Source organism: Chiloscyllium plagiosum, unplaced genomic scaffold (genome assembly GCF_037043375.1).
Source record: "Chiloscyllium plagiosum isolate Xiang-an unplaced genomic scaffold, Cpla_swu_hap1 HiC_scaffold_37, whole genome shotgun sequence".
Taxonomy (NCBI): Eukaryota; Metazoa; Chordata; class Chondrichthyes; order Orectolobiformes; family Hemiscylliidae; genus Chiloscyllium; species Chiloscyllium plagiosum.
The window spans coordinates 140312-163269 of NW_028270175.1; the positions used below are offsets into that span (position 1 = coordinate 140312).

The 22958-nt window shown below is 42.1% G+C and overlaps 1 protein-coding gene across 2 annotated transcripts in view; it reads right to left on the minus strand.

Moving 5' to 3' along the window:
- ddx19a (DEAD-box helicase 19a) overlaps positions 1-22958 on the minus strand; it is a 94526-nt gene that overhangs the window by 46722 nt on the left and 24846 nt on the right. For both annotated transcript variants that reach the window (XM_043676359.2, XM_087980183.1), the window contains exon 4: positions 9961-10096. In XM_043676359.2, the coding sequence (XP_043532294.1) occupies positions 9961-10096 (136 nt within the window). The remainder of the gene's footprint in view (positions 1-9960; positions 10097-22958) is intronic.

Below are 22958 nucleotides of genomic sequence, written 5' to 3' on the forward strand. Positions count from 1 at the left end.
CTCTTAAGGATACTCCTAAAGATTCATTTATACTCTAAGGATTCACTCCATCTCTCCCACCTATACCTGACATATGCTGCTTCTTAACCAAACCTTCAATTTTTCTAGTCATCCAGCATTCCCTACACCTACCAGCCTTTCCCTTCACCCTAACGGGAATATACTGTCTCTAGATTCTCGTTATTTCATTTTTGAAGGCTTCCTATTTTCCAGCCATCCCTTTACCTGAGAGCATCTGCCACCAATCAGCTTTTGAAAGTTCTTGCCGAATACATTCAAAATTAGCTTTTCTACAATTTAGAACTTCAACTTTTAAATGCGGTCTATCCTTTTCCATCACTATTTTAAAACTAATAGAATTATGGTTGCTGGTCCCAGTCTATGTTTGGAACGTTAAAATCTGCTACCATAACCACCCTATTAGTTGAACAGATAACTGAAATCTCGTTACAAATTTCTCAATTTCCTGCTGATTATTGGGGGTCTATAATACAATCCCAATAAGGTGATCATCTCTTTCTTATTTCTCAGTGCCATGCAAATAACTTCCCTGGATATATTCCCAGGAATACCCTCCCGAGGTACAGCAGTAATGCTGTCCCTTACCAAAAACACCACTCCCCCCCCTCCTCTCTTGCTCTTCTTCCTGTAGCATTTGAATCCTGGAACATTAAGCTGCCAGTCCTGTCCATGCCCGAGTCATGTTTCTGTAAGTGCTGTTATCCCAGTTCCATGTTCCTAACCATGCTGAGTTCATCTGCCTTCCCTGTTAGGCCTTTTACACAGAAGTACGTACAGTTTAATTTATCAGTCCTACCTTGTTTTCTGCTTTGTTCCTTCCTGCCCTGACTGTTTGACTGGCTCCCTTTTCCCAAATGTACCAGTCCCAGATTGATCTCTTTCCTCACTAACAATGACAGACATTTAAGAAAACAGCTGGAAATTCTCAGAAATTTTTGTAGTGATTCAGTCACAGATGTCCAACTCGCCCGTGCTGACCAGATTCCTAACCTAATCTAATCCCATTTGCCAGTATTTGGCCTATATCCTTCTAAACCCTTCCTAATTACAGATCCATCCAGATACCTTTTAAATGTTGTAATTGTACTAGCCTCTGGCAGCTCATTCTATACACGCACCAGCCTCTGAGCGAAAAAGTTGCCCCTTAGATCCTTTTAAATTTTTCCCCTCACCCTAAACCTACGCCCTCATGCTCTGGACTCTCCCTACCCAGGGAAAAGACCTCATCTATTACCCTATTCATGCACCTCATGATTTTGTAAACCTTGATAAGGTCACCCCTTAGCCTCTGACACGCCACAGAAAAAAAGCCCCAGCGTATTCAACCTCTCCCTATAGCTCAAATCCTCCAACCCTGACAACATTCTTATAAATCTTTCCTTTCAAGTTTCACAACATCCTTCCTATACGAAGAACAGAATTGCACACAATTTTCCAACAGTGGCCTAACCAATGTCCCATTCAGCTGCAACATAACCTCCAAACTCCTATACCCAATGAGCTTTCCAATAAAGGAAAGCATACCAAACACCTTCATTATCCTATCTACCTGTGACTCCATTTTCAAGGAATTATGAAACTGCACTCCAAGGTCTCTTTATTCACCAATGCTCCTCAGGACCTTACCATTAAGTGAACAAGTCCTGCTCTTGTCGTCCCATTCACCCCTTAATTGAAGCAAAACTCAGAATAGTTTTACCTCCCAAGGAGGGAGAGGGGGAGACGGAGAGATGGAGAGAGCACGCAATCGCCCATGTGCACAGAGACATGAGTTCATGGTCTTTTCTGGAACAGCAGTTTCTCAACACACCATATAGTCATTTTACAGGGAGGAGCATCCAGATAAGGTAACATACTTATTAAGTGGGTGACCGTTACAATCAACCAGCATCAATAGCAGAGACCGAACCCTTTACTGTTACACAATGAATGTTCTTAACCTTATTAACTGGATTCATACAATAGATACTTTTCCTCATTAGCTGACCTTGCATACTGAATGCTTCCAATATTGTTAAATGGCTCTACATAATGACTGCCTTTCCATCTCGTTAACCTATTATCCTTGCCTCCAGCACTCCACTGTTGACTAAGTTCTTATTTGATGAGTCATGCTCAGCTGAATCTCGTTTCACAAAACTCCGAACTTAACTCTTTCACTGCCTGCTTATACCCTACACATATTTTCATTTTGATCTGTCTTTCCAAAATGCAGCACCTCATATTTATGTAAATTAAACTCCACCTGCCAATTCTGAGCCCATTGGCCCATCTGATCAAGATTCTATTGTACTCAGAGGTAACCTTCTTTGCTATCCACTACACCTCCAATTTTGGTGGCATCTAAAAATTATACCTTTTATGTTCATGTCCAAATCTTTTATATAAATGAGGGAGTAGTATTCTAAAGGGGGGGATAAACCAACTGTGATTAACTTAAGGATTGTTTTTTCTTTCAATTTGAAACTATGTGGCAGAAATGAGCGGTAAGGCAGGATTTTGGGAAAAGTTTAAAGCCAAAAGAGGATTAAAAAAGGAAAGAAATAATCTAAGGTAAACTAGTGAGTAACATTATAAACACAGTTTTAAAAGCTTCTTTAAATACAGGGGGTCTTTATAATTTATGAACATCTGACTTACAAAACTCATTTTGGAATGTAATCCCACACAGGAGTATATTAATTTTAAAGATTCAAAATACAAAAGGTTCCTTGTACTTACAAATGGCTATATTACGCTGACCTACATGTTCTGACTTGGGTACAAGTTAACCTTTGAACTGACTGAAGAATGGAACCCGTTCACACAACCTGGGGGCTGTCTGTAAATAATAAAGCGGCCAAAGCGAACTTAGGCCCCCAACAGAACAAGGCTGGAGAAATATTAATGACAGGGGATGTGAATAAATACTTTCCATCAGTTTTCATGGTAGAGGACATTAATATCATACCAAAAATATTAAATAATCACAGGGCTCAAAAGACAGGTGGTAATAAACATAATAAATATCACTAAAGAAAAAGTATGGGGGAAACTAATGCAGCTTAAGGCTAAAAAGTCCCTGAACCTGATGGGCTGCATCCAAGAACTGTTAACAAAGTAGCCCCAGTGATAGTGGATACACTGAATTGAAAAACTGCCAATATTATGCAACAAAAATAGAAACTGCTGGGAAAGCACAGCAAGTCTGGCAGCATCCGTGGAGAAAAATCATAATTAACATTTCGGGTTGAGTGACCCTTCAAGTCCAAACATGTGCCCTTATTAAAAAAGGAGACAAAAATACTTAACTATGGGCCAGTGACCTTAACAACTGTCACTGGGAAAATATGGAGTCTTTTATAAAAAGGTCATAAAGACAGAGGATTTAAAATACATAAAACAAAGTAATCAGCATGGCTTCATGAAGGGAAAATCATGCCTTAAAATTTTATCACGATTCTTTGAGTTAACACCCAGGATAGATAAAAAGGAAGCAGCTGATACAATCTACTTCGCTTTCCAAAGGTTTTTCAATAAGGTATTGCCTATAAGGCTACTTAAGATTAAAGGTCATGGTGTGGGTGGCAGTATATTAGCAAGGATAGAGGATTGGCTAACAGGAATACAGAACTGGGATATGGGAGTATTCTCAGCACAGTAACCTGCAATTACTCAAGGACCACAACGATGTGTTGAGGGTATAATTATTTACAACATATTGATGAATTGGATGATGGAATTGAATGTACTATTGCCAAGTTTGTGAATGACAAAAAAAAGGCAAGTAATGAAGATAATACAATGAATTTGCAGAGGGACACAGACAGCTTCAGAGTGTGGGCAAAAACTTGGCATATGGAATATAATGTAAGGAAATGTAATGTAACTTTAGCAGAAGGAATAGGAGAGCTGAAGGAAATATAAATGGAGAAAGGCTGCCGAAACCTGCAGCATGAATGGACTGAGATCCATATGCAAAAATCACAAAGCTGCCATTCAAGTTCAGTGGGCTATAGGAAAGGCAAATGTACTGTTGATCTTTATACTCAAAGGAAAGAGAGTATAAAAATAGGAAGATCCTGGTAAAACTATACAAGATACTGGTCAAACCATACCTAGAATACTGCGAACAGTTTTGATCGCTTTAGCTGATGAAAGATATCATGGCATTAGAGGTTGTCTGGAGAAGGTTCATTAGGTTGATTTCAGGAATAAAAACTGACTAATGAGGTGAGCTTGAGTAGTTTGGTCATGGAGTCTAGAAGAATGAGGGGAAACTTTATTGTGACACAAGATTCTTAGAGTGCTTATCAGAGAAGATACTGAGGGGTTGCTTCCCTATGTGGGAGAGTCTAGGAGGAGAGAGCATACTCTCAGAGGATAGTCAATCAATCTATGGAATTCTTTAGTGCAGAGAGCTTTTGAGGCTAGTTTATTAAGTACATTCAAGGGTGAGACAGACATTTTTAATCAGCAAGGGAATCAAATGTTGTGGGGATAAGGTAGGTAAAGTTCAGGATTATAAAATCAGCCTTTATATCAATGAATGACAGATCAGGTTACACGGGTTGAACGGCCTACTTCATTTCCTACGTCAAATCTTTCCAACGTTGAGGAGACAGAACACAGTATGAATACACTATACTGATTGGAGAAACAGAAATTTATGTAGTTATCATGACTGATCTGTAATAATACAATCATGTGTGTATACCAAGAAATAGGGGCATTTAGAAATAGTTACAGAAGTGCTGATTCACAAATTAGGTAATGATTAATGCTTTGGAAAGACAGCCCAGAATTCAAGGACTCGGTCTTCATAAAAGAAAAAGCTCAGCAAATATTTTCTAATTTGTCTAGAAAATATCATGGCAGTAAAGAACTAACAATGCTAACAAACTTCCATAAAAAACAGATGCAAACATAACAAAATAAAGATCTGCAAACGCTGGAAACTTGAGACAAAATCTGAAAAGCCTGAAAAAAACTCAACGGTGGCACAGTGGTTAGCACTGCTGCCTCACAGCGCCAGAGACCCAGGTTCAATTCCCGACTCAGGCAACTGACTGTGTGGAGTTTGCACGTTCTCCCCGTGTCTGCGTGGGTTTCCTCCGGGTGCTCCGGTTTCCTCCCACTGTCCAAAGATGTGCAGGTCAGGTGAATTGGCCATGCTCAATTGCCCGTAGTGTTAGGTAAGGGGTAAATGTAGGGGTAGGGGTAGGGGTAGGGGTGGGTTGCGCTTCGGTGGGGTGGTGTGGACTTGTTGGGCCGAAGGGCCTGTTTCCACACTGTAAGAAATCTAATCTAATGTGGCCAGATTTGCTGAGTTCCTCAGCAAGTCCGGTTTATGTTGCAAATATAATGACACATTTCAGACAAGAGTGACCTGATGATAACTCCAGAGGTTCTCCTTCAAAACTGCTTTCCTTTAACAATATTGATTAAAAAGGAAAAGCAATCAGTAAAACACTTCAATACTAATCCAGCCTTTTCATTCACTCTACACCAATCTGCCGGCGCCTTTTCACTGATGCAACCGAACTTAAATTGAAGTGATCTCTTTCAAACAATTTGATGGCGCCATGGTTGGCTCCGCTACAGAGGGAGGAAGAAATAGGCATAGAAATGCCATAGTCTTAGGGGATTCAACTGTAAGGGTAATATATAGACTCTTCTGTGGTGCAAACAAGAGTCCAGGATGGTGTGTTGCATCCCTGGTGCTCGGGTCCTTGATATCTCTGAGCTGTTGCAGGACTTCTGGAAGAGGAGGGTGAACAGCCAGTGGCTGTGGTACACATTGGTACTAATGATATAGGTTTCTAAAAAAAAGAGATGAGACCCTAAAAGCAGAACGAACAGAACTAGGAAAAAGTGTTGAAATGCAGGGCCTCAAAAGGTAGTTATCTCAGGATAATTACCAGTGTCAAGAACCAGAGTAGAAACAGCAGGATATATAGGATAAACTTGTGGCTGACAATATGGCATGAGGGGGAGGGTTTCAGATTCATGGGAGATTGGGATCAGGTCTGGGAAAGGTGGGATCTGTACAAACTGCATGGGTTACACCCGGACAGGACTGGGACTGATGCCCTTTTTTGGGGGGGGTATTTAGTAAAGTGGTTGAGGAGTGTTTAAACTAGTGAGGCAAGGAGATGAGAACCAGAGGAGTAGGATAGTAGATGCAGAAATTGAGGGAGAAGTAGAAACCAAGGCAAATAATACTAAGAACGAGAACAGGTAAGGAAATGCCTCTGAAAAGAGGTCTGAAATGCATATGTTTCAACACAAACATCATAACAGGCAAGCTGGATCAACTTACAGCTTTCGTGAGTACGTGGTACTATGACATTATTACAATTATGAGACTTGGTTAAAGAGGGATAGGACTGGCAGGTTAACACCCCAGGATTTAAATGTTTCAGGTGTGATAGAAAAGGAGGTAAAAGGGATAGGGGAGTTGCAATACTATTAAAAGGAGTGACTATCTCATGGCTGATTTGAGGGAGGATACATTAGAGGACTTGTGCAGCGAGAACTCAGGAATAGGAAACATGAAATCACAATGCTGGGTATACTATAGGCCTCCCAACAGCCAGTGGGAGATATAGGAGAGAATACGTAGATAGATTTTGCAAAGATGTAAAAACAGCAAGATTGTTGTGGTGGATGTTTTTAAACTTCCACTATATTGACTGGGACTCACTGTGCTAGGGGATTGGATGGAGCAGAATTTCTAAGGAGCATTCAGGAGGGATTCTTAACAGTATGTAAACAGTCCTCCCAAGGAAGGGGTTATACTGGACTTGGTTTTGAGAAATGAGCCCAGCCAGGTGAGTGGAGTTGTGGCATTTCAGAGGTAGTGACCACATAACTGAGTTTTAAGATACTCATGGATAGGGATAACAGCAGTCCTTGGGTTAAGGTGTTTAATTGGTGGAAGGCATACTACAATTATATTTGAAACTGGAGAACTTTGATTGGAGGCTGCAGTTTCAGGGCAAATCTACATCGGACATGAGTGAGTATTTCAAACAACTGCTAATAAGAGTTCAGAAGTGGCACATTCCTGCGGGAATGAAGAATAGGTATGGCAAGTTAAGTGAACTTTAGACGACCAGGGATGTTGTGATGCAGAAGTCGATGTTTCAGGTGTAACCCTTCTTCAGGACTGGGGTATGGTGTGTGGGAGAGCTGCAGAAAAAGGGGCAGTTGGGCACAGGGTGGTGAAGTGGGGATAGGTGAAGACAGGTAGAGAGTAAGAGCTGGAAGAGAAGCAGGTGAGCGTCCTTCAATCGGAGGAATTAATCCTGTTGGTGGCAGCGAGCAATGGAAGGGAGGGGGATGGGCTGGGAAGGGAGTCGGGGATTGAGAGGGAGGTTATTTGAAATTGGAGGAGAACTCAAATGTTGAGTCCTCCAGGCTGTAGGATGCCCAGGAAGATAAGATGTTGTTCTTACAGTAGGAGCTGTGGTTTGTTTTGGCAATGGAGGAGGCCAAGGATAGTCATGGCAGAAAGGGACAATGAGAAGGGGAATTAAAATGGGTAGTGACCAAGAGGTCCGGTCAGCCCCCGCGGACCCAGCTGCAACGCTCAGTGAGCCGTTCTGTACAGAAGATTATATCAGGAGCACCTGATGCAGTAAACTAGGTTGGAAGAGAGGCAGGTGAATCTCTGTCTCACATGGAAGAATGATTTGGAGGCAAGTGGGGTGGTGTACTGGCAGGTTTTGCATCTTTTCCGGTTGCAGGGGGAGGTACCTGGGGGTTCGGTGGCAAGGGTAGCATGAACAAAAGACTGTCGGAGAGAAGTGTCCTTGCAGAAGGCAGAGGGGAGTGGGGAGGGGAAGATGTTCTTGGTGGTGGGGTCTATTTTGAGTTGGCAGAAGTGTTTGAGGATGGCGTGTTGAATGCGGAGACTGGTGGGGTCGTAGGTGAAAACAAGGGAGACTCGCTTTATTGCACTTGGGGAGGGAGGGGGGGGTTTAGAGCGGTGGAACGGGGAATGGAGGTGGTGTGGCAGAGAACTGTCTGGATGACGACAGGAGGGATATCCACCCGTTTTGAACAATGTGCTTTCCCACCCGCCGTCATCCAGACGGCTCTCCACTGCATCACTTCCATTCCCCGTTCCACCACTCTAAACCCCGCAAATACAATAAAGACGGAGTCCCCCTTGCCCTCACTTACCAACCCACCAGCCTCCGCATCCAACGCATCATCCCCAAACACTTCAGCCAACTTAAAATAGACCCCACCAGCAAGAACATTTCCCCCTCCCCACCTCTCTCTGCCTTCTGCAAGGACCGTTCCCTCAGATAGTCCTTGGTTCATGCCACCCCTGCATCGAACCCCCAGGTACCTTACCCTGCAATCAGAAACATGCAAAACCTGCCAGTAAGTCATGCTCTCACATCCATCCAGGGCACCAAACAGGTGAGAAGGACGCTCACCTGCCTCTCTTCCAACCTAGTTTCCTTTAGCAGGTACTCACGATGTAGAGAAGACCACACCGGGGTGACCGAGCGTAATCTTAAGGGACGGCTCACCGAGTATCACAGCCGGGTCCACAGTGGCTGACCAGAACTCCCAGCCACTGCCCATTTCAATTTCCCCAACCATTCCCTTTCTGACATGACCATCCTTGGCTTCCTCCATTGTTAAAACACACCACAACTCCTATTCCGCCTGGGCACCCTGCAGCCCAGAGGACTCAACACTGAGTTCTCCAATTTCAAATTACCTCTCTCCCTGAATCTCTTCCACTGTTCCCTGCCACCAACCAGATTCATTCCTCCCAGTTACCAAACAGGTCATACCCTCTACTTGTCCTCACCTATACCTACTTCATCACCCTGCGCCTACCCCTCCCCTGTATCTGCAACTCCCCCACAGCCACCCCCCAGTCCTGAAGAATGGTTATACCCTAAACGTCAACTTCTGCACTTCCTGATGCTGCCTGGCCTGCTGCATTCTTCCATCCTCCTGCCTAACTACTTTGGATTCCAGCATCTTCAGTTTATTTTGTCTCTGCTGATCAATCATGGCTGATGCGTTTCTCAACCCCATTGTCTCGCAATCCTTGATTCCCATACTAATCAAGAACTTATCTCATTTAAATACACTCAATGACTCTGCCTCTACAGCCCTCTATGGTAATGAACTCCATAGATTAATTACTGCTTCTGGAGTAATTCCTCCTCCTCTGAGTTCTAAGAGAGTCATCCCTTCACTTGGAGATTGTGCTCTCGGGTCCTAGTCCCTATTACTGGAAACATCTCTATGTCCACTCCATCCAGGTCCCTCAGTATTCTGCAAGTTTCTATCAGATACCCCCTCATCCTTTCAATATCCATCAAGTATGGACCCATACAACAAGCCCTTCATCCCAGAGATCATTCATGTAGCCTTCCTCTGACAAAGATATTTTCGATGCTATGCGCTGATCATTGTTTTGAAGGTTTGATGGAATCTTTCTGAAGCTCACATCAGTGGATGGCAGGCTGCAGACCACTCAACTTCTTGTATAGTTTAGACAGAAAGTTGGAACCTTCAACCAATTGGATCACCATCAGTAATTGATAAAGTGAAGAACTGGATTAACTTTTCTTCCACTACACTTGCAGTGATTGTTCTCAGAAGGGGAGAGCCTAAGAATTGAATAGGCATGTCTATGAAGTTCTCACTTCCAGTAAAGATTCCCACACAATCCACCAGAACCCTACTAAATGAACACAGAACATTACAGCACAGATACCACTCCAGACATATCTACAAAACTTGAAATATAAATCACAATCCTTCAAACCTTAAATCGTCCAAGCAAAACTAAAAGCATTTTTGTAACAGTATATAGGATGTTTTTGGTAACTTGAATTAGATATAGATATTTATATCTGGAATGGACTGTACTGGCATAACAGAAACCTAAACAGTAATACAAGAGAAAACAATGCTTACAAATGTAGTTCTTCAAATGACTTCACAGAGTATAGAGGGGAATTTGGATCTCTCTGGAGTACTTCAACTTGATGTGTCGATTGAACCAGATTACTGCGGATTAGCTTATTCAACAGAGACTGGGCAGCCTTATCCTCTGCAGAAATAAAAACATGTCAATCACTACATAGTCAACTCGGAGCACAATTACTATAAAAGTTAATGTTTTCTCACATCAGAAAAGAAATTGAAAGCTTAAGCACAGTTTTCTAAACACTATGGGAAGCACAATTACTATGGAGTGGTTTACTTGGCCAGTTAAGTGTCAACCATGTTACTCTGAGACAGGAGTCACATGAAGACTAGACCGGTTAAAGATAACTGATTGGTTCCCCAACAGATATGACTGAAGCAGATGAATCATTACTAATGAGACCAGCATTTATTCCAGATTTATTAACTAACTGAATTCCTCAACCTGATATGCAGGGATTTCAACTCATCATCAGGGCACCAGTCCAAGCCTCTGGATTGCTTCTCCAGTAATATTACCACTGCTACTGTCTGGGAACACTGTTATAAACCTGCCTATTCCTGTGATGAGTTGAATACACACCAAAATCAGTTGCACATAATTTTTCTAATCCATCTTAGCGTTTATACACAAAGAAAATTGACTAAATCATTGTTATTGCAGTACAACACGAGCTAACTCAACCTCGATTTTGACAAGTGTCAGGAAAGTGCAGAATGCTACTGGAGGTGTGTGAAATAAAAGAAGAGATAATGAAGTTTCCCAAAATTAGAATCACAAAATCCCCGTAACGTAGGAAGCAAGCCATGTGGCCAGAGTTCGCACAGACCCTCTAAGTAGCATCCCACCCAAACCCTTAACTTATCTCCATAACCCTGCACTTCCAATGGCTAATCCACCTAGCGACTCAACATGTAAGCCTGTCTTGGTTTGTCCCAGAAATCATGCTCTTTGGCAGTCTGGAATAATAAAACCTCTTACAGTTTAGTTTAATTTTAGTCTTCCCCTTTATTTACCAATAACACCACTATTACAACATAACACTGATACCTATACGCCAGGCTAACTAGGTTCTAATAACCCAGAAGAGTAGGATATCAGCTCTTCAAGAGCCCTAGCAGGCTACTGTGCTGTTCTGACATAAAATGGCTTCCTTTAGACAAAAGGTTTACAGAAACACTACGTTCTTAATTAGACAGATAACAGTGAAAGATAATTCGTAAAGAAGTTAATTGACAGGTCTGTGCATGCTTGACTGATCACTCCTACAGGCCGTGAGCCAGTCATCAGGTGGGAAAAACAAATCCAGCCGAATTAGGTGTCTACTGGCAAGATAAGTTCCTATCATAAAGAGGTACCAGTCGGAATTAACTGGAAGAGTTCATATGATAACCTTGCACAGCTTGCATGTCTGATACCTTTTTTTTTTACAAAATGACTTCTTAGCAAGGAGGCAAACTTTTGACCATAAAATGGCTTCCCGACAGATGGTATTAGAATCTCTTCAATGCTAGGTTTAGAATAATTTTAAGCGAGAAACAGACTCCCACTTTTTATCTTAAGTACAGAATCATTCTGTACCTGAGGCTGAGATGTTACTGTAAGGTTGTATTTAAACTGATCCATTAGTCTCGAATTAAACATGCTTTCTTTTCAGAGTTGCAATTCCAATTCAAATAAGACAAGATCTGATTAGTTAGAATTGACAGTGGGGCAGTCATGGTCTGTAAGAACAGCAAGTTAAAGCTTCATCAATATTACTTTTCACAGAGTTTGCATTTCATAACCAGTAATGGCGACTCAAAACCATCATAAAGTCTCAAAATACGATTAAATTCAATCCATAGCAAGCAAGCACAAAGAGTAAATTTTCTACTGGCTTCCGCAGTCTCAGCACTAAAATGGTCTCTCTCTCTCGTCATTTTGAACTCTCAAGTCAGCAACTTTTAACAGAAAAATGTCTGTCCCTTGGCTTCTGCCTAGCTTGCAAGGGTAATAACAATTAGTGAGTTTTAAGAAGATTTGTAGCTCAGGCTTAGGTTTGCTCACTGAGCTGAAAGGTTCATTTTCAGACATTTTGTCACCATACTAGGTAACATCTTCAGTGAGCCTCCGGATGAAGCACTCACTACTGCAACAAACCATGAATGGACAGACAATACAAAAAGTCATAGATTTAGACAGCAACAAACCCAGAAAATGAAAAAGCCTGACCTGCAGAAAAAAACTATACAAACTTACACAAAATAACAAACACTGACAACAGAGAAGCATGGATTTAAAAAAATCTGACCGACCCTTAACAGCCACTGAAAGAGCTGTCTGAGTAAGAGGATTAAATTACAACTTCCAGGATGCGGACAAGAAAGATTTCTTAGCAGCGTTAGAAACCACACTGAAAGACACCCAACTCTCAGAAGAAACCCAGCAAACCATCAGACAGACAGTCAGACCAACATTTAGCAGGAAAAAGGAAGAAAGCACACAATACACAAGAAAGGAAAGCTCTAGAAAGACTAAAAAAAATAAAAACACTGTGATCCTACCTGCAGACAAAGGATGCTTGATAGTCATTTTAAATCAAAGACTACATTGAGAAAGCGAATGCACTACATAGAAGAATACAGCGCAGTACAGGCCCTTCGGCCCTCGATGTTGCGCCGATCCAAGCCCACCTAACCTACACTAGCCCACTATCCTCCATATGCCTATCCAATGCCTGCTTAAATGCCCATAATGAGGGAGAGTCCACCACTGCTACTGGCAGGGCATTCCATGAACTCACGACTCGCTGAGTAAAGAACCTACCCCTAACATCTGTCCTATACCTACCCCCCCTCAATTTAAAGCTATGCCCCCTTGTAATAGCTGACTCCATACGTGGAAAAAGATTCTCACTGTCGACCCTATCTAAACCCCTAATCATCTTATACACCTCTATCAAGTCACCCCTAAACCTTCTTTTCTCCAATGAAAACAACCCCAAGTGCCTCAGCCTTTCCTCATACGATCTTTCTACCATACCAGGCAACATCCTGGTAAGCCTCCTCTGCACCCGTTCCAGTGCCTCCACATCCTTCCTATAGTATGGCGACCAAAACTGCACACAATACTCCAGATGTGGCCGCACCAGAGTCTTATACAACTGCAACATGACCTCAGTACTCCGGAACTCAATTCCTCTACCAATAAAAGCCAGAATGCCTTCTTCACCGCACTATTTACCTGGGTGGCAACTTTCAAAGATTTGTGTACATGGACACCAAGATCCCTCTGCTCATCCACACTACCAAGTATCCGACCGTTAGCCCAGTACCCCATCTTTTTATTACTCTTACCAAAGTGAATCACCTCACACTTAGCTACATTGAACTCCAAACTTGCAGAAACTAACAAGTAGCAATAGACCTGACCCCACAACGAGAACTGAATCGCAGCCCTACTCAAAAAAAACTTCAGAAATCTGGAGAAATAAATAGGACCAATGTCCAAAAAATGATACCAGACGGATCCAACACACCACACTTCTACGGATTACCAAAAATCCATAAACCGGGAGCCCCCACCCTCACTTTGACCCATCGTCTGGCTACCTGGAACATCAACTTACAAATTGGCCAAGGAGCTACACCAAAGACTAAAACACTTAGTAGAAGACTTACGCCACTCCATCCACTCCACCCAAGAATTTCTGAAGACCAAAGACACCAAGATAGAAGAGGATGAAATCATGGTCTCCTTTGACGTAACAACCCTGTCCACATCCATCAACATCAACCTGGCCAAAGAAACATTGACTACACTATTAGAAGAACCAAAGACACATACACCAAACACCACCAACTTCATCAGCAAGGACAGTATCGTTAAGCTAATGGACCTATGCTTTACCACCCACTTCACCTTTCACAACAAAACCTACAAACAAACCAACGGAACACCCATGGGATCTCTGATATCAGGGTTTTTAAGCAGAGGCAGTAATGAAGAGACTCTAACAAACAACTCTGCCAACCCTCCAGGCCAAACTTTGGGTCCGCTACGTGGATATTTGTCATCACGAAATGAAATAAATTAGAGGAAACTTTCAAGACCATTAATACTATCCTTACTGGCATAAAATTCACTAAAGAGGAGGAAAACAACAACAAACTACCATTCCTAGATGTCGCAGTAGCACAAACAGCCAATGGGGAACTTCAAATCAGCATCTACAAGAAAACACCACATACGGACCAAATATTGAACTACAGAAGCAATCATCCCAACATCCACAAATGAAGCTGCATTACAAAATTATTTCAACGAGCCACCACACACTGCAGACGAACTATGCAGAGCAGAGAAAAATCACCTATACAGTATATGCAAAAAGAGGGTACACAATGATCAGTCCTATTTCTCAGTAACAAACCCAATCAAGCAGACAAAACACATCCCAGAAACCCTAGCCACTCTCCCCTACATCAAAGGCATCTCGGAAATGACTGCCAAACTACTCAGACCCCTTGGCATCATGGTAGCCCACAAACCCACCAACACACTAAAACAGTAGCTAATGAATGTGAAAAACCCTATATAGACAACAAGCAAAACTATGTCATTTACAAAATTCCTTGCAAGGACTGCAACAAACACTACATTGGACAAATAGGCAGAAAACTAGCCACCAGGATATATGAACGTCAATTAGCCACAAAAAGACATGACCCACTCTCACTAGTATCCTTATACGGATGAGGAAGAACACCACTTCGACTGGGATAATACATCCATCCTAGGACAAACCAAACAGAGACATGCACAAGAATTCAGAGAAGCATGGCATTCCAACTGGAACTCTAACAACAAACACATTGACTTGGATCTCTTTTACCACCCACTGAGGAAAAAAAAAACAGGAAATGACATCACCATAGGGAATAACGTCACCACAGGAAATGACATCACCAACCCAAGGAAAACCAAACATATAAATAGAAAGCGGGCTACACCACCAGTGCTTCAGCTGGAGGCTCACTGAAGATGTTACCTAGTATGGTGATGACAGGTCTGAAAAATTAACCTTCCAGCTCAGCGAGTAAACCTTCATACAGGTAATAAGAATCCATTATAATTGATAGGACCTGACCATTAATTACAAGGCTTTTAATGATACAGAGTTTCGTGTTGGGGTCAGAATTAAACAGCTGTGAATGTTATCGCTGTGTCCTGTTTACATAGATTCATTGATGTTAAGGCAAAACTTCTTAACTGCCTTAGAGCATCTGTTATAGAACATAGAACAGTACAGCACAGAACAGGCCCTTCAGCCCACGATGTTGTGCCGACCACTGATCCTCATGTATGCACCCTCAAATTTCTGTGACCATATGTATGTCGAGGAGTCTCTTAAATGTCCCCAATGACCCTGCCTCCACAACTGCTGCTGGCAACGCATTCCATGCTCTCACAACTCTCTGTGTAAAGAACCCGCCTCTGACATCCCCTCTATACTTTCCTCCAACCAGCTGAAAACTATGACCCCTCGTGTTAGTTATTTCTGCCCTGGGAAATAGTCTCTGGCTATTGACTCTATCTATGCCTCTCATTATCTTGTATACCTCAATTAGGTGCCCTCTTCTCCTTCTTTTCTCCAATGAAAAAAGTCCGAGCTCAGTCAACCTCTCCTTATAAGATAAGCCCTCCAGTCCAGGCAGCATCCTGGTAAACCTCCTCTGAACCCGCTCCAAAGCATCCATATCCAGATCTATGTACCTGCACCCCAAGATCCCTCTGTTCCTCCACACTACCAAGAATCCTATCCTTAATCCTGTACTCTGCTTTCAAATTCAACCTTCCAAAATGCATCACCTCTCATCACTTGATGAGAACAGATGTTTTTATCTTCTGCATAATTTGGGTTATCCCTTTTTGTGGCCTGACCCTCCCTGCCTGTTGGCTTATTTTCTGGTGTGCAGCAAATGTGTTCTATAATTCAGTATTACATTTTAGTCTAAATGTATAAGGACAAGTTCTAAGGCTACAGACTTTATCAATCAAGGACAATTTAGCATGGCCAATCCACCTAACCTGCACATCTCTGGAAAGTGGGAGGAAACCAGAGCACCCAACGGAAGCCCACTGGGAACATATGCAAACTCCACACAGGCAGTTGCCCAAGCTTGGAATCAAACCTGGGTTCCTGGCACTGAGAGGCAGCAGTGCTAGCCAACGAGCAACTGTATTACCCAAAATTGTCCTACAGACAACAAACATTCCCTCATTTTGTGGAAAAGGACAAAAGCATAATATCTTTATTGACTCTCATAAGAATATTACAAAAAAACTGAACAGGACAAGGTTGCGATGTAATTTACTGATACTCAAGACTCACCCATCTGCTGAGATACTGGAAAACATCAGCACATGTGGAACTGTACCCGAATAAGAGCTATCTTCTGCAGTAGCACATAAAATAGAGAGAGAAAAATGCAGAATATGCATCATGTGGCTATGGTGTTAAGGGTCTCTGGACCCAAAACATTAACTCTGTTTTCTCACCATAGATGCTTACATTGAGTTTCTCCCAAAATTGTGTTTTTGTTTAAGATGCACCATGTGCTTGCTTTGTCAATTAGCTCTGTTGGTTGAATGGCTGGTTTGCAATACACAGTGACACCAAGAACGCAGGTTGAATTCCAGCACCAGCTGAGGTTATTATGAAGGTCCTGCCTCCTCAGTCTTGCCTGAGACGATGTGACCATCAGATTAAACTGACCACTAATCATCTCTCTCCAATGAGAGCACAAGGCTATGGTCCTCTGGGACTAATGGCATCTTTACCTTTTGTTACAATATTTATCCATGTCTTTTACACTTGCATTACTGCCTCATAAGTGATCACATACAGTTCTTACACAAATAAAGCGTATTAAGCTATACCAAAATAAGGTCAAGTACAATGTTTGCTTGCTACTCCATGGAATTAAGTACGTGACACCAAAGATGAAATTTCAGGTTTGCAGACCAATTAACAAAGTTTTTAAAACATTTCCTTATGAAGATGAATTCCCATTGATAAATATGTAAAGTGCAAGATAGCTATTCAGAAAAGTCTAGAAATTGACCTGACACAGAAGTCTGTTCAGACGTGGGTGGCACAGTGGTTAGCACAGATGCCTCACAGCGCCAGAGACCCGGGTTTAATTCCCGCCTCAGGCGACTGACTGTGTGGAGTTTGCACATTCTCCCAGTGTCTGCGTGGATTTCCTCCGGGTGCTCCGGTTTCCTCCCACAGTCCAAAGATGTGCAGGTCAGGTGAATTGGCCATGCTAAAAATTGCCCATAGTGTTAGATGCAGGGGTAAATGTAGGGGAATGGGTATGGGTGGGTGCACTTCAGCGGGTCGGTGTGGACTTGTTGGGCCAAAGGGCCTGTTTCCACACTGTAATCTAATCTAATCAAAATAAACTCCTGAATCATTGCGACGTTTAATACCAATGATGTCAATAATGCATGCAACATCTATTTCTGAGAGAAAGGAAGGGAGAGAAATGATGATTAGAGTATGCTAAGAAAGAACAAGAGTATGAAAACTTTTAAAAAATGCAACATGAAGAAGGCTGGAAATTACATAAAAAGACAGAAGTAAAGCCTCTTCATTTGAATGTATGCAACATTTGGAACAATGCACAAATCAACAGCGCAAGTAGAAATTAACATGCATAAACTGGCATCCATTAGAAATGTAGCTACAAGGCGACAAAGGACACACTACATTTAGGAAGGATACAAAGCTCGAAAAAAATGGTGGAACGCAGCACTGTTAATTAAGCAAGACAAAGGCAGACATTCGGGACTGCCAAAATGCACTTAAGGTGCGAAATCAATAGTAACTCCAGAAAATAAAAGCTCACATGTAAGAGATAAGAAACTAACATGGCCAATTGGAATCAGATATGGTGTGCATGAACGTGTTATGTTCAGGCTAGCAGAATACGACAAATGGTATGTCAGTTTTGGGATCTCAAATTTGCAATTTATATAAATGTGTTGGATGAAGAGAAGGTGTAAGTGATAAATTTACTGATAAAAGATAGGGAGGAATGCAAATTGTGAAGCAAAGATAGGTAAACGTGTGGGTAAAAATTTGGTAGGTGGTAAATGTTTCCATGAGACCACCTCTCATTCTTCTAAACCCTAGTGAGTAGAGTCCAAATTTGTCCAGCCTTTACTCATAAGGCAATCCCTTCATACGAAGGATAATTCTAGTGAACTTTCTCTGAACTGCCTTGAATTAAACAACATCTTTCCTTAAGTAAGGGGTCCATAACTGGAGTGACTATAGAACTGAATTACAAAGAGATAGGAATGGCGTGATGCATGATTCAAAGTTCTTGCACCGGTATAGATTAGATTCCCTACAGTATAGAAACAAGCCCTTTAGCCCAACAAGTCCACACCGACCTTGCAAAGGATAACCCACCCAGACACATTCCCCTACCCTATATTTACTCCTGACTAACACACCTTACACTATGGGCAACTTAGCATGGCCAATTCACCTAACCTGCACATCTTTAGATTGTGGGAGGAAACCGGAGCATCCGGAGGAAACCCACGCAGACACAGGGAGAATGTGCAAACTCCACACAGACCCAAGGCGGGAATCTAACCCGGCTCCCTGGTGCTGACAGACAGCAGTGCTAACCACTGAGCCACTGTATAGCGAGTGATTAAGAACTGTAATTTTTATTTGCAAGGGGACTGGAATATAAAAACTGATGTTTTGCAACAGTTGAAAAAAATATTGGCAAGCACCCATCTAGCCCATTGAGCTGGATGCTGAACAACAAACATTGTGACGCAGAGAGAGAGGAAGCAATCATACCTCTTCGCACTGGATAATCTGATTTGGGCAGTGTTCAGGGGCAGCAAATTGTGACTGCAAATGCAGAAGTCTCAGCCTTTGCAACTTTCCAACAGAGATTTGTGGTGGATAGGCTTAAGGAAAGATCTGAGATGAGGGATCATAAGACATAGACATAGGAGTGGAAGTAAGGCCATTCGGCCCACCGTATGACACCATCATACAGGAAGGCTTTTCAAAGTTGGGATGTAATAAGGAATTCAGTGGGACAGTATACAGATGGGGATTGACACATGTCTGTAGCAAATATCAGGCATCCAGATAAATATGTTGTCTGCCCTTTGCTATATCTTTTAGGACCTGACCAACTCAATCAGTAACGCTACTGTCGAGTCACACTTAACAACAATGAAATCCCTCTCCCAGAGTAAATTTTGCGCCCATGCCAGCCTCTGTTTTCTTCAAGTGTTGCTCAACAAGGAGTATTGATACTGAATGAGGATGGTACTAGGTTAAAAACAGGTTGTTTCCTTGCCTATAGTTTAACTCATTGAGTCCAGATTCTGCACCTTGACATTCAATGGTGTTACTATCACCGAATCTAACAATCAACAACATCCTTGGGGTTTACTATTGACAAGAAATTCAACTTGACTAGCCATATAATTAGTGACTTCAAGAGCAGGTTAGAGGCTCAGAACTCTGTGGCAAGTAACTCACCTCAATTCCCCAAAACCTTTTGCACCATCTACAAGGCACAAGTCACCAGTGTGATGGAATACCCCCACACTTAGCTGGACAAATACTCCAACAACACAAAGTTTGACACCATCCATGATAAAGCAATCCACATGACTGCCATTTGCACCCAGCCCCCTTCAACCACGGCCAATCAGCAGCAGTGTGTATTGCCTACAAGATGCACTGCACAAATTCACCACCTTCCAAACACACGGTTACTCCATCTAGCAAGACAAGGGCTGAAGATATATGGGAACATCATGACCTGCAAATTGCCATCCAAGACACTCACCAACCTGACTTGGAAATATATTGCTGTTCCTTCATGGTCACTGGACCATAATCCTAGAATTCCCTCCCTCAGGGCGTCATGGGGTAGCCAATTCAAGGAGGCAGCTCACCACTACCTTCTCAAGGGCAACTAAGGATGGGCATTATATGCTGGCCACCTGGCAACACCCAGATTGTACCAGTGAGAAAAAGAGGAATGTAATTATAAACGTCCAACACACTGACATTTCCCTTAGTTATTAATAACTGCTTTACATTGTCCTGCATTGTGTACCAACCCATATACAAAATCTACTTGCAAATAGACTCAGAACACAGCTAGTTCACAATCTGTGAACTGTCTGTACTGTACATAGTACTGTAGATCTGGTCTCACCAATGCCCTGTCCACCTAAGCACAACTTCCGCATTCAATCCCACTTACAATAAAATCAGAACATTCTATTAGCTTTCCTGATTACTAGCTGTACCTCCTATGCTGTCAAAATAGACAATTTCACACTTCCTTGCATTGTACTCCACTTGCCAGATCTTTGGTCAACTCACTCAACCTATATATATCCTTTTGCAGTTTTATGTCCTCTTCATAACTCATTTTTCCATCCAATCTTTGAGTCATCAGCAAATTTAGCAACAATATCTTTGATCCCTTCATCCAAAGCATTTGTATACATTGTAAAGAGACGAGGACCCAGTTCCAACTCCTTGGGCATTTGTAATATCCCGTCAGCCTGAAAAATGCTCACTTATTTCTACTCTCTGCTTGAAGGAACTTGTATAAATTAGTTGAACATGATTTCCTTTTGATAAAATCACATTGACTCTGCTTGATTATCTTGAACTTATCCAAGTGCCTTGTTATAACATCTTTAAATCAAAGCTTCTAATGTTTGTCCTATGATAGATATTTAGCTAACTGGCCTGTAGTTTCCTGCTTTGTCTCCCTTTTTGAATAAAAAAGTTACAAGAATTATTTTCCAATCTAAACAGAACCTTCCTTAAACTTAAGTTTTGGAAAATTAAAATACACTATTGCAGAAAAAACACTGATGAAATTCATTTACTCAGTACTACTTCATTGGTATCTGGACTTGAGGCCCTCCCACTTTTTCAAGTCCTGATTTCACAGTATTTCCAGCATGCTTCTTATATCCTCGCTATGGAAGACCGATGCAAAATTTCCATTCAATTCATCTGCCATCTCTCTATTCTCAACAGTAATTCTGCAGATTATTTTCTGTAGGATCAACACTTGCTTTGTTAACTCTTAAATATGTGCGCCAAGTCAAACTCAGGCTTATAGCAGATACCAAGGGCTTAACATGCCTGAACATAGAGAACATAGAACAGTACAGCACAGAACAGGCCCTTCAACCCATGATGTTGTGCCGACCATTGATCCTCATGTATGCACCCTCAAATTTCTGTGACCATTTGCATGTCCAGCAGTCTCTTAAATGTCCCCAAAGACCTTGTTTCCACAACTGCTGCTGGCAACACATTCCATGCTCTCAACTGTGTGTGTAAAGAACCCCCCTCTGACATCCCCTCTATACTTTCCTCCAACCAGCTTAAAACTATGACCCCTCGTGTTAGCCATTTCTGCCCTGGGAAATAGTCTGGATCCATGAAACAGTATAAAAAGGTGTGCAACTGTGTGTCGTACTCGCTTCACAAATTCATAGAAGCTCTTTGTTTTATATTTCTTACCAATTTATTTTCATAATCTATTACTCCCTCTACTAGCTTTTGAGTCATCTGCTGCTGGTTCTCAAAATTCCTAATCATCTGTCATATCACTAGTTTCCAACATTTTGTTTCCCTTCCTTTTTCAATTGGCTACCCTTGACTGCCTTTAACAGACCCTTCAGTCCAACTTGTCCATGCCAAACAAGTCTCCCAAACTAAACTGGCCCCATTTGGTCACATTTGGTTCATATTCCTATAAATCTTTACACTTCATTTACCTATCCAAATGCCTTTTAAATGTTGCAACTGTAGCTGCATTCACACTTCCTCTGGCAGTTCCAAATATGAACCACCCTATGTATGAAAAAGTTGCCCCTCAGTTATCTTTTAAATCTTTCTCCTCTCAGCTTAAAAATAAGTCCCTTGGTTTTGAACTCCCCTATTCTAGGGAAAAGACCTTTGCAATTTACCTTATCTAAGTCCCTCATGATTTTATAAACCTCAATAAGGTCATTCCACAACGTCCACTGCTCCACTGAAAGAAGTCCCAGCCTATTCAGCCTCTCGTTACAATTCAAACCCTCCAGTCCAAGCAACATCCTCAAATCTTTTCTGAACCTCTCCAATTTAATAACATCCTTTTGAAAGTTCTTGCCTAACACCTTCAAAATTGGCCTTCCTCCAATTTAGAAATTCAACTTTTAAATCCAGTCTATCCTTTTTCATCACTATTCTAAAATTAATAGCCCCCAAATGTTCGCCCACTGACACCTCAGTCACCTAGCCTGCCTTATTTCCTAACAGTAGGTCAGGTTTTGCACCCTCTCTACTCAGTACATTCACACACTGACTCAAACTTTTCTTGTTCGCACTTAAATTCCTCTCTACCTAAGCCCTTAAAACTATGGCAGTCCCTAATTAAAAATACCACTCCCACTACTGCAGGAGGACCGGAGGTATAAATGTACACAACAAAGCAAAGAACAAGGCAGGACTGATAAATTAAACTGCATTTATTTCAATCTAAGAGGCCAACATGTAAGGCAGACGAACTCAGGGCATGGTTGGGAGCACAGGACTGGGATATCATAACAATTACTGAGACAAGGCTCAGGGATGGACAGGACTGGCAGCTTAGTGTCCCAGGATGTATACTATAGTCGAAAACTAAACAATCCCACTGTCCTGTGACCGAACACTTCAACTCCACCTCTCACTCCAAGGACATGCAAGTCCTGGGTCCCCTCCACTGCCAAACTCTAGCCATCCAATACCTGGAGGAAGAACGCTTCATCTTCCGCCTTGGGACCCTCAAGCCACAAGGGATCAATGCCGATTTCACCAGTTTCCTCATTTCCCCTCCCCCCAATTTATCCCAGATCCAACCTTCCAACTCTGCACTGCCCGATCTGT